The 12,492-nt window shown below is 53.9% G+C and overlaps 1 protein-coding gene across 1 annotated transcript; it reads left to right on the top strand.

Annotated features, from left to right (window-relative positions):
* Positions 1-1,845: 1,845 nt before the first annotated feature.
* SELENOW (selenoprotein W) lies at positions 1,846-7,525 on the top strand. Its single transcript, XM_075537111.1, has 6 exons — positions 1,846-2,069; positions 4,208-4,232; positions 4,402-4,455; positions 4,649-4,723; positions 4,804-4,902; positions 7,088-7,525. Exons 1-5 carry the CDS (start codon positions 2,023-2,025, stop codon positions 4,882-4,884), a joined length of 282 nt encoding a protein of 93 aa, XP_075393226.1. The 5' UTR covers positions 1,846-2,022; the 3' UTR covers positions 4,885-4,902; positions 7,088-7,525.
* The last annotated feature ends 4,967 nt before the right edge of the window (positions 7,526-12,492 follow it).

Raw genomic sequence — 12,492 nt, 5'->3', positions numbered from 1 at the left:
ACGTGTCATCATCGTGTCTCCGACTGTGTTTTGACAGGTCTGGATGTGCCATTGTGTCGCTGCGTGAAGGTGAGTGTTTGTGTTGCTGTGCGCCTATGAGTGCTAGAGGTTCTGCGGTGGAGCAAGCACTTTGCACTCGACTGTTAAGCTAAAAGGCTGGGAGTTCAAATCCATCCAGCAGTGCCAGGGAACAAAGGCCTGGCGATCTGCTTCTGGAAAGATAAAATGCAAACAAAGCAAAACTCACTACCATCAATTCAAGTCCGACCCATTGGGACCCCCTAGGACAGGGTGGAACTGACTTGCCCCTGTGTGTTTCTGAGACTGCAATCCTTCCCAGGAATAGAAAGCCTCGTCTTTCTCCTGAAGAGCAGCTGGTGGTTTTGAACTGCTAACTCTGTGCTCAGTCCAACACCTACCTGACAGGGCCTCCAGGACTCCTTAAAGATCAGCTGCGCAGTTCACTGCCATCAAGTCGCTGCCGACTCACAGCGACCCTAAGGGCAGGGTAGAACTGGCCCTGTGGGTTTGAGACAGTTCTCTTTGCAGGAGTAGAAAGTAGTCTTTCTACCAGGGAGAGGGGCTGGTGGTTTCAAACTGCTGATCTTGCAATGGCAGCCCCAAATCCGCACTAAGACATCCCAACCGCCTAGAAAAACCCTGCGGGGCAGTTCCACCCTGTGACACACGGGGGCGCCACGAAGGCAGTAGTGACCCCATGATCCAAAAAACAGTCCCTGCCTTGGAGTCGATGCATATGGCGACCCTACAGGTCCGTGGAGAGCTGCCCCTGTGGGTCTCCCAGACTGCAGCTGTTTACGGAGGCAGAAAGCCTCGTCTTTCCCCCTCGACTGGATGGTAGCTACCAACAACGAACCAGAGCTCCGGTGCTTCCAAACCAGCACGAAGGCCCAGAAAACCGAACGGAGCCGTTTCATCCGGTGACACAAGTCGCCATCAACCCTCCCGCCCCGAGTTCTGTTCTTGTGCTCCTACGGATTCCCCAGCCCCAGATTTGCTTTTGAAAATTTCCTCCAGCCTCCCCCACTTCTGGGCAACAAAAGATCCCTTTGTTCGCAGCAGTGAAAGCGGGGGTGACTCCCCCTCTTCGGAGGCCCTTGGCAAGTTCTCTGGAGCCTGCTCAACAAAACAGCATTCAGGAGCTTGCGCCCCCCTCCCCTCCACCCTCCGGCCAGTCTTTGCGGGCTTGTAGCCCAGCGGGGTCGCCTCCAGCCCTGAGACCAGGGTGGGGGGGCAGGGGAACGTAGGGACCTGGCCGGGCCCCACTGGCACACATCTGCGTTGAGATAGTTTCGAGAAATAAAATCACAATTCTCATAATCACTGCCATCGAGTCACGGCCGACTCAGTAAGCGACCCTAGAGGACAGGGTAAAAGTGCCCTGCGAGGTGGTAACTATTTATGGGCGTTAAAAAAAAGTACCCCCGCCCCCCCACGGAAAAAAAATGTAGTCCAGCCCCATACGCCTTTATACATCAGCTTGGGGGGGCTCTGGGTGCGCGCGCGGGGTCCAGCCCAGCTTCGACCCCTAATCCTTTTGCTCCCTGGGAATGAGGGGACTCCATTCCCGCCGGGTCCCACTTCCCCCAGCGTCCAGGCGTAAAGGGATGCCGAAGGTCAATTCCGTTGGGTTAACCTGCTCTCCTCCCCCGCCCCCGCCCCCCCAGCCTGTACCATTCGGGCCCGGGGGTGGGCACCTGGGTGGAACCGCGCAAAGCGCCTTTACTGAGCACCCTCTCCATCGAGGGCGTGACTTCCGAGGCCCCCCTCCGTCTGGAATATATTTACCTCCCCCCTCCACAGGGCACGAGACAGAAGGCCTCCGTGGAGGGGCCACAGACCCCCCACCCCCTTGTCCGGCGGGTCTGGGCTCTCTCCCTTGGATCCCCCCCCTCCGCCGAAGGGTTGGTTCGCTCCGGGGAGCCGTCGCTTTGCCCTTGATGTTGAGGTTGGGCTGGCGCCGTCTGCGCTCCCCATCCGAGTGGTGTCCGCGGCGAGCGGATGTCTCTGTCCAGAGCCATGGCTCTCGCCGTCCGGGTCGTTTATTGGTGAGTGGTTCATCCCTCTCCGCGCCGTCCCTCCGCCCCCCCAATCCTCCTAGGTCATCCGGTCGGAGAGCTGCCTTTCTGGGGAAAGGGGGGTGCTAGGGGTGGGGCTGGGGCTTTAGGAGTCCAGAAAAGGGGTTTCCAGGTGGATGGGCGAAAACACGGGGAGGGCGCTGATCCTCCCCTCCCTCTGGTCTGTGACCACCCAGAATGTGTGTCCATTTTAGGCACCCCGTGACCCGGGGTAACACTGCGAGGCTCAGTGTAGGGGTCCCGGGAGTGGGGATGTGGCTTCTAACTGCAAGGCCCCCAATTCCAAACCACCCGCTGCCACCGTACGGTGGGGGGCGATGGGTGTGGGGGTTAGGAACGAGGCTTTCTACCCCCATTACAAGCTCGGAAACCTGCAGGGGCAGTTCCACCTAGGTCTTGCGGGCCGCTATGGGTCGCTATTGACCGGAAGACAGTGAGCAGAGGCCCTATGTCTTTCTACCTGTAGGGCAATCTGCGCCCCGTTTTCAATTTCTGGAATGTTTCTGGGTGTGGTTGGAACAGGACTTGGGATGTGGCTCACCCCCAAGGACAAACCCAGTGGGCCTCACCCAAATCTGGTTTCTGGCCCCGTTTCCCTTATTTGTAGCAAGAGGAAAGGCGAGCTTCTGGTGCTCTGGGGAGGCGAGGGCGTCAAGGGGGCACCTTGCGTGCTTGATGGAATCCCTCCCCACCCCCGCTGGAACGAACGCCTCCAGCGGGGCGAGGATTTCCCCCTCTTGATCCCTATATTCTGCTCTTGGCTCTGGTGTGACAGTTCGAATCCACCCAGAGGGGAAAGAGGACCTGGCGACTTGCTTCCCTACAGTTGGCAACGCCTGGACAAACCCGTAGCTCGGTTCCATTCTGTGACACTGGGCTGGACCGTGAGCTTGATGTGATGATTGTGTGCCTGTGTGTCTTTAACTCTGTGTACCTAGTAAAATGCTTAAGCATACAGTAGGAGCTTACTAAATCTGAACGTGTCTGATGAATTTCCCCTCCCAGAATCCCTGGGGGGGGGGGCTTTTAGCTTCATCTACCAGATGGGGGAAAGTGGGGACAGAAAGTGGCATTTGAACTACCCCCTCCCCCACAATGCCCAGGCCTGTGCCCCAGATTTGGGTCCAGAAATAGCTTGCCAGGGGGAAACGTGGAAAGGTTTGGATGGAAACCTCAGGGCCCCAGAAAAAGCGGGTGTTTTCCCCTGAACGAGCGCTCTACAGCCTGGGGTGGGTGGTGGGGGTAGGATGTGGGCGAGGTGGGGCTGGTGACAGACCGCAGTGTGTGCTAATTTGGTTTCTCTTTCCCCTCCCCCTCACTTTCTCTCCTGCCGGACTCACTCACTGGGCTCTCCTCCTGTGTGGGCACCCCCCCCCTACTCCCCCTTTTCCGCTGCCCTCTTGTCTTTTGTCTTCCTGTGGGTCTTCCTGGCGTGGTGCTTTGTATGTGGGCCCCCCTCCTTCCTGGGTCCCTGCCGCCCCCATCTGCTTTTTCTTTTGCCCAACTGTGTGTGTGTTTCTTTCTGGTTTGTCTGTGCCCCCTCTTCATCTTTTCCTGGCGGGCCCCCTCCTATTTTTCTTCTCTCCTCTGTCTCTTCCCTGCCCCATGCTTCCCACCTCTGACTCCGCCTCCCCACTCCTCACCCCACCTTCCCCTGTTTCTCTCTGCTGGTCTCTCTCCTCCTCTCCTTGCCTCTCACCACCCTGCCTCCATCTCTACCCTGTCAACCATCTCTGTATTTTCCCTGCTCTCCCTGCTGCTGCCTCCTCGCCCCATCTCCCCTCTCCTCTCCCTCCTCTCTCTGTCTCCCTCCCCCACCTCCATCTGTTTGCTCTCCCTCCCCTCTCTCCTTCTTCTCCCTGTCCCCCCCTGCCCCCCACTCATCTCCATCTCTCTTTCCCTCGGCCAACCACTTCCATCTCCCCTGCTCCCCGTCTCCTGATGTTCACTCCATCTTCCTCTCCTCCCTGTCTCCCCACTTGCCTCCCCTCTCCCCTGCTCTCCCTGACTTTCCTCATCCATCTTCACCTTGCTCGCACTGTCTCCCCCCAACTTTTCTCTCCATCTCTCCCTTCCCACCCCCTCTCTTGAACCCTTGTCCCCACCAGTGGAGCCTGAGGTTACAAGTCTAAGGTAAACTCAGCCGGAGCAGCCAAGGGACGCCCTTGTGGGGGAGGTGCATGTTGAGGGGCAGCCATGGGAAGCCCTGTGGGGGAGGTGCATGTTGAGGGGCCAGCTGTTTGTCTTACCACCGCACCCCCCCCCATCCCACACCCCCCATGACTCCCTGGCCCTTTCTTAGTACCTTCAGCTCAAGAAGAAGTTAGAAGATGAGTTTCCCGGCCGCCTGGACATCGTGAGTGTTGGGGGTGAGGGTGGGGGCTGATGTGGGACCCAGCCCAGTACACGTGGTCCACCCCTCAGGGCCAGGATGACCCTAGGGGATGTTTGGGTCATCTAGGTCCTCTATTCACATCCTCTGTTTCCTGGGGAGGCATGGGGGTCCCCAAACGGGCATCTCAACCCCTCAACATCTCTCCCCCTCCCAGAGCGGTGAGGGGACCCCCCAGGCCACCGGGTTCTTTGAAGTGATGGTGGCGGGGAAGCTGGTCCACTCCAAGAAGGTACGGCCATCCGTTTTAGAACCAGTGTGGGGTGGGAGCTGAGTTGAGCGGGATTCACCCCTTGCTCTTCTTGTTCCTAGAACGGTGATGGCTACGTGGACACGGAAAGCAAGTTTCTGAAGTTGGTAGCCACCATCAAAGCCGCCTTGGCTCAGGGGTAGTGTGCCCCGAAGGCAGAGGTGAGGGGTGCCCACTGAGATGTGGACAGGCAAGAGTGGATCTCCCCCTGCAGTTCCTGCCAACTCCCAGCCCAGGGTGGAGGGCGGGGGCGATGCTGACGGGGCCCGTTGTGCCCATCCACAGAGCAGAGGGCTGAGCCCAGGGCTGTGATGTGGGCAGAGGGCCAGTTCGGGACAGGAAGGTGCAGAAGACCCAGTGGTCTGGATGGTGTCTGGAGCTTAGGGTCTTCGTCCTGTCACCAGTAACCAGCTCCCAACCCAGGAGCGCATCTAATTGAGTGTCAGTCTACGTTCCCAGCCTGCGCAGCATTCCCATGATGCTTTGCTCATTGCCATCAGGCTGTGGACCTGAGCACTGGTTCCCAGCAAGCTCTAGTGCTGACCCACCTCCAGCATACACGAGCATCAACCACCGTTCCCAGAAACCCACTGTAGAAGTGGCCGCCAGGCCAAGAACGTCCTAGACGCCAACACCAGCTCTAGAACGGACCCCTGCACTGCAACCTTCTTAGCGCTGACTCTTCGATCCCCAACACAGCACGTCTTTGCTCCCCAGCAGTCTAGACTCCAATATCAGTTCCCAGCACGCCGTACCCTTCTCCACCAGTCTAGACTCAAGTACAGGGACCTATTCCCGGCACACACCACTCACCCCATGCAGCTGCCCTTAGCACATTGGTTCTCAACCTGTGGGTCGCGGCCCTTTTGGTGTGTGTGTGTGTGTGTGTGTGTGTGTGTGTGTGTGTGTGTGTGTTGAGGGACCCTTTCACAGGAGTCGCCCGATTCATCGCAGTAGCAAAATGACAGTGACAAAGTAGCTACGGAAATAACTTTGTGGTTGGGGGGGTCACCACCCCATGAGGAACTGTATTAAGGGTTGAGAACCCCGGCAAGCACCAGTCTAGGATCGATACATAATACCAGCTCCCAACACACTGCACACTCCCCCCCCCCCCCCCGTCTCGAATCAAATAGAATACCTTGTTCCCAGCATACCCTTCTCTCACACAAGTCTAGAATCACACTGTACACCTCTCTACCCGTCTGGAACAAAATAGTTTAGCCAGCTCCCGATGCAGTACCAGCTCCTACCACCAGTCTAGAGTCAAACATGCTGTACACTGGCCCCATAATCCAGAATCAAATACAATACCAGCTCCCAGCACCTAGGCACCAATTCCCAGCCCAACCCACCACTTGAATAATGGGATTGGGCTCTGTTTAAGTCTACATTTAACGGTTAGTGGAATCTACCTCTGTTTAAGCTTAGAAACAGCTCTGTTTAAGCCTAGACTCAACTCATAGTTGCTAGTATACCCAAGTCTTCATTTCCAGCTCAATACATTCAAGAGCAGGTAGCAATTTCCAGATCACTCTCTGGGACCTAGACCTAGTCTGGCACATTCTAAACCTGATTCCTAGTTTCCAAGCTGGATACATTTCAGATGAACTCTAAATCCGGCCCACTCAAAACAAGATACCATTTTCCAGGCCAGAACCAGGTTTTGCCTCCTGACGCTAAAACCTAGAACCATTCCCTGTCTCCCTCTAAAGCCTAAGGACTAGTTTCCATCCCACGGCGGCTCAGGAAGGGGGACCACCTCTCCATAGTGTGGACCCCATGCACTTGGTCCCAGCATGCTTTGTACTAGAGAGCTGGCCACCAGACCTCTCCTCTGAGGCACTTCCCGGTGGGCTCGGAACACCAGCTTTTTAGTGTGTGACTGGGGTGTCCACAGTTTTTATCAGCCAAGGGCTCCAGGCTGTTCTTTGGGCAAGCATGAACACTCCGCTACATAGTCAGTTAACCGATCCATGCATGGGCAGCGGAGAGGTCTTTTGGGACCCTCTGAACTGCCGCCATCAGCTGTTGGTGAAGTTTCCTGAAGCCTTTGCATGTCCCGGGTGGTCTGGTTGTAAGTCATGCAGTCCCAGCTAAGGCCCCATCTGCAGCGTGTGTCTCATCAATTCCCCACGACACACCCAACCCAGACCTAGGCGGCGGCCTTGCTTGCTTGGTTCACTAAGTACGCTGCTACAGGAAGGGATCCACCCTCCCCTCCCCTCCCCGTTTCCCTCTCCATCTCTACTTCCCTTCCTTCTCCGCATTATCTCTGTTTCCTTTACCAGGAGCTCCTCCCCCCCCCCCCCCCCCCCAAGCTGATGGCCCTCTTTCTCCTCACAGGCCAGGGACTTTGGCCCAGCCCCTCCTGGCAGACGCTTCATGACAGGAAGGACCGAAATGTCTTCTGGATGGATGGTCTTTCCCAGAATCCCCCGCGGCTGCTGGACTGGAGCCGAGGCCGACGACCCTGGTCTTTGCCTCCCTGCGTGTGTTTGTGTGTGTGTGGAGCTGCTTCGAGGACCTAGCGTTTCCCACCGACCCTGCTGCCTGCCCTCCCTCCCCTGACCCCACTTTCTCTGATTTCCCTCATGCCTTGTCCCAGCCCCCCCCCTAGATCCCTCATTCTGTCCTTCAGAAATTGGGGGGAGGTCCCGCCTCTGGGTGTCTCAAGAAGAGCAAGAGAGGGATCACGGTGTGTGAGTGAGTGTGTGTTTCAACTTTCAGCAACGTCCGCGGTGGTCCACGTTCAATAAAGAGTGGGCAAGTTGGCCAAGTGGAGCCCATGTCTGGGTGGACCTTGTTTTGCCCCTTGGACCTTCCTCCCGCCAGTCCCCAGTCACCCCCGGCGACTCCCGTGCACAACAGAGTGAAGCCATCCTGGTGCCTTAATGTTTGAGCCTCTTGCTAGCGCTGTTATGTCAATCCACCTCACGGAGCGTTTGCCCTGCCCCTGCCCACCAGGCACGGTGCCCTTTTCTACGGCTAGTCTTTCCTGTCCAAGGTAAGCAAGTGGAAGCCCCTCCACCATCGCGTGTAAGGGACATTCTGGCTAAATCCAAGAGCACGCTGTTCTGGCAACCCCCAGGGTACTCGGTGCATGTCGCCAATGCCACCGTTTGAATGCCCCAACCCTAGTCCTTGAGCTTTCGCCTGGTCTAGCTTTGGCCTGCAGAGGAGGTAATGAAACCCAGTCGCCCCCCACCCTATGTGCCACATGCCCTGCTGCTGGGCAAGCCCGTGATAACTGCAGACAAGGCGCGCAAGAATACAAAGGCGGCCATGATGTCCGTGCGGGTTAGACCCAGATTTCTTTGTAGATTCTCTGCAAATCACCACAACTCACACTTACAGAATGCGCCCCGTGTGGGTGACAAGCTTGCATGGAACGTGTAGGAAACAAGTAGAAGGGTTTCTGCTTTTCCTGTAGCAGCCCGAGGTGATCTCTCCCAATGTGTTGCGACTCCCTTGACTCAGAACCGCTTCCCCCACAAAGTAACACCTGTGGAACTGCCCAGGCCCTCAAGGGCCTGCTTGTCCGGAAAGCCACCATTCATGTCTCTGAAAGAGGCCCCTTTGCAGAAGCAGTGTTACCATGGTGCAGTTAGTTGGTTTGCCCAGGCCAAACAGTGAGACTGGATCTGGGGTGATGGGTCCCCAAAAGAGTGTTGAATTTTTGCTGCACGTGCATAAAACTGCAGAGTCAGGGCTGAACTTCAGAGTTTCGAGGTGGATTCTCTGGTCACTGAGCCCACCCCAGGTGAGCAAAGCCTCCAAGATGGACAGAGTGGGATGTACAGAGCTCATGGTTGGATCAACCCATCCCAGAGCCCCCCCTGCCACACTGACATGAGCCTTGCTGAAAAGGAAGAGGGGGTCACCCAGGCCATCCCTAAAAGAAACTGAAGAAGCAAAAACTTAGGGCTTGGGTGTGAATGAAGCGTTAACGCAAAGTCAAAGCATAAAAAAAGTTTCCCAGTTGATAACCATCACATAGCCAGCCTGTTAGGTGTGTAAAGATTGGGTGATCCTGCCTGGGCCCCATGGTGCTTTTGTCACCACTCCCATCTCCTTTTAAATCCAGCTTAAAAGGCAGGTTTGACGCATCCCAGCAGGACGGCGGAAGTAGCTATGAGAAAGAGGTCCAAGTCTGAGACTCCGTGACCACACCAGGAGAAGCCCCCCCCCCCGTTTCCTTGGGTCTGGGAACACTACCGCCTGCAAAGGCCATGTGCCCAAACAATGGCCAACAGCTATAACTCCTGTATGGAAACCCAAAAAGCATCAATTCCGAGTCAAGGCGGCACAATGGGTGTCAGATTTCCAACTCTCTTTCTGAGGGGACTCAGGGTGGATTTGAACCCCCAATCTTCGAATTCGTAGCTGAATGCTTAACAGTCGGTACCATTCTAATATAATCAAGGCACCCCAGTGGCACAACGGGTTAATCACAGAACTGTGAGTCCAAGAGTTGGAGGTTCACACCGACCGGCCTCCCTTTGGGAGAAAGATGTCGGCTTTCGTAAAGATTCACAATCTTGGAAGCCCAATGGGACGGTTCTCTGTCTTGCAGGCTATGCGCATCAAAATCAGGTGATATAATAAACTCTGGGACCTATCTTATAGGCAGACTAGCCTCTCTCTGCTCACTACTTCAGTGCCCTTCCTGCTGTTTTGATATGTATTATTCTGACAGACCCATGTCTGATCTTGTCAGTGAATGCTATTGCAAGTTTTGCCTGACCACCAGTCATGTAAGGATTTATTCTGTACAAGTCAAAAATCCAGGTATTGCCATTTGTAGTTGGCCTACACTTGCTCACTCGTCCTTTCTCTATAGTGTTTTGAAATCGTTCCCATGGGATCAGACCATGGCGTTCTAAATAGAAAGTTCTTTATGCTCCAGGGAGATGATCAATGAGATCTGCTATAACCTGACAAAGATGTCTCTAAGGTGAGCCACAGGCAGAAAACAGATTCAGGGATGCATTTTAGGCTCATACTTAATCCTAGCTCCAATCTAAGGGCACTTAGTTTTTACATCTTGCCCCTGTTGGATACTCACCCTCATGAAGAAAACACAGGAGATTCAGGTGCTACAGCAAGGTGTGGTGAAGAAATTAGGTGACGCCCAGCTATCAGAAAGCCAGAGGTCTTAAGGTTTGTTTCAGACAAGCAGCTTTATCTAAGCGAGGCCTCAACTAAGCCCACATGGGAGAAGCACACCAACATCCATGATCCAAGGATCATAAATAATAGAATCCAAATCTGAAGGAGGGACTAGTATCAGAGCTCAAATTGTGAGATTCTGGTGTGAGGAAGGCTATGGATGACAGTGGAAGCCTGAAACACATTTGTAGGATCCACACGGGAAATAAGCCTCCGGTGATTTCCCTCTAACCGTAATTGAGGGATGGGGAAAACCTGAGGATCAGAGAGAGCGTATTGAGGGAAGACGACAGTAGTCGATTCCAACGATACATCTGACTTTAATGGTTAAAACCTCGCCATCTGATCTCCCCATTGGATACACTTTTGTGCTCGGTCTGGTTTTTAATATAAAAACTGGGGGCACAAGATATGAACAGACAGTTCACTAAAGACAATATCCAGGTGGCTAACAAGCATAGGAAATGAAAGCAGCAATGAGATACTCCCTCACCAAAACCACTAGGCAAAACTGAACACAATAACGAAGGCCGGAGAGAATGTGGAGAGATTGGAGCACTTCGATACTGCTGGTGGGACGGTGGACGCGTACAACCACTACAGAAGTCAGCACGGCACTTCCTTAAGCAAATGCAAATATACGATCCAGCAGTCTCTCCACTGAGGACATACTTTACAGGAAGAATAACACACCAACAGGCAGATGCACACCTATGTTCACTGCAGCAATATTCATAACAGCAAAAGCATGGAAACAACCAAAGACTTTGAAGACGCGGACACATCGAGAGACCGTTATGCTCAGCCAATTTGTCAATCTTACGAAAATGACACCATTATCATACGGAAAAACAAAAGATAAGACTTGGAGGGATGGGGGATGGGGAATGGGGGAGGGAGCAGAGAGAGGCGAGGACTAGGTAGGGGGAGGGAAGAGGGATGGGGAAGGAAAAAAACCACAAATGGGGAGGGGGGGCGGTGTTGAGGGCTTACTGAGATATTATAACTGATTTCACTGATTGAGATGGGCTGGGTGACTATATACAATATGCTTCTTTCAACAACAACACAACAAATATAAAAGTAAAGACTCGGGGCTTTCAGAAAAGAAGAAAGAAACAAAGCTATCCCTCCGGATTCCTTATCCCGCAGATCTAAGTCTTGGTCTGAATGGCAAAAAAAAAAAAGGAGGTGGGGTGGAGGGAGAAAAATGGAAATGGAGTTAGACGTTTGAGTGACAAATTCATTTCAAACACACAACATAAAATATCTTTGCGGTGTCTTTTTCTGCGGGCTGGGGTGATAGCTTTGATGGATGACCAAGGTGCGGGGAATCCAATGGACCGAGAGGGAACTCAGATGAAATGTCTGACCAGGTGCTTCTGGGAAATCAGCCCTCGACAAATCGACAAATCGTGCCCTGTCTGGAGTAGTCCTGAGCCAAAGTCAAATTTGATGGCGACTTGTGGTGGTGATTGCTCCGTAGATATCCTGGTGGGTCAAGTATGGAAATCAGAATCTAAATTTGGTAAACGCTCCCTCCTGGAGGCAGCCTTGGACTGAGGGGCTCCCAGGATCTGGGACTTTCAGTGCAACACGTAGACTCATCCGGGCAAATCCTTAAAATGAGAAGAGCGGGGCTAACGAGGTCAGGTGAAGGGTCTGCAGCCACCTTTCAGGTGAGGCTCCAAACTCAAAACCCCAGGGCTCCATAGCTACCCTTGCTGGGAAGCCCATCACCGTAGCCTTACACGATCCTCTTTCCCCAGCCCCTCCAGTCTCCATGCGGGGCCACTATGGGCTTCTTCAGCCAAGGGCACTTGGGCCACTGTGCCCACTGCATGATATGCTACAAGAGCAGCGACCTGGGGTGCAGAGCAGAGAAATACATCATGCCCCACAGCTGGTGTGTCAAGTTGTGAAGCCCAAGTCCCTCCCCCCCCCCCCCTCATCACACTACACTCTATGCTGGCCCTGGAGGCTTAGGTGGTAACCGGTTGGGCTATTGACCACAAGGTCAAAAGGTCCAGGTCAAAACCACCGGCCACTCTGTGACCGAAAGTTCTGCTTCCATAAACACTGAACATCCCAAACATCCCCAACACCCCCTGAGGCGGTTCTACTCGGTCCTAGAAGGTTCCCATGAGTCAGAACCCATTGGAGGGCTGTCAGGTTGTTGTCTTGCTTATTGGGCTGCTGATGAGAAGAATGGATACATCTGGGTATTCTGGAGTGAGGGAAGAATCGTGGCAGGACCACACATTGCCAGAAGAACAATTCTATCTCGAGAGGCCTACAGCCAGAGTGCTCTTTTGTTTTCCCCTCTAAATGTTTTGAAAATTATTTTGCATAAAAACTGGCAGTTGTCTATATTAACAGATAATGGACTTTTATGGTGAAACGATCAAGGGGACATGGGAGAGAGGGAGGGGGGAAAATGAGGAGCTGATGCCAGGGGCTTAAGTAGAAAGAAAATGTTTTGGAAAAGATGATGACAACGTGTGTACAGATGTGTTTGACGCAATGGAGATACATATGGATTGTGGTAAGCACTGTAAGAGCCCCCAATTAAAAAAAAT

Source organism: Tenrec ecaudatus, chromosome 18 (genome assembly GCF_050624435.1).
Source record: "Tenrec ecaudatus isolate mTenEca1 chromosome 18, mTenEca1.hap1, whole genome shotgun sequence".
In the NCBI taxonomy this organism is placed as follows: Eukaryota; Metazoa; Chordata; class Mammalia; order Afrosoricida; family Tenrecidae; genus Tenrec; species Tenrec ecaudatus.
The sequence above is the reverse complement of the archived record's forward strand: the minus strand, read 5'-3'. Positions and strand labels throughout refer to the sequence as shown.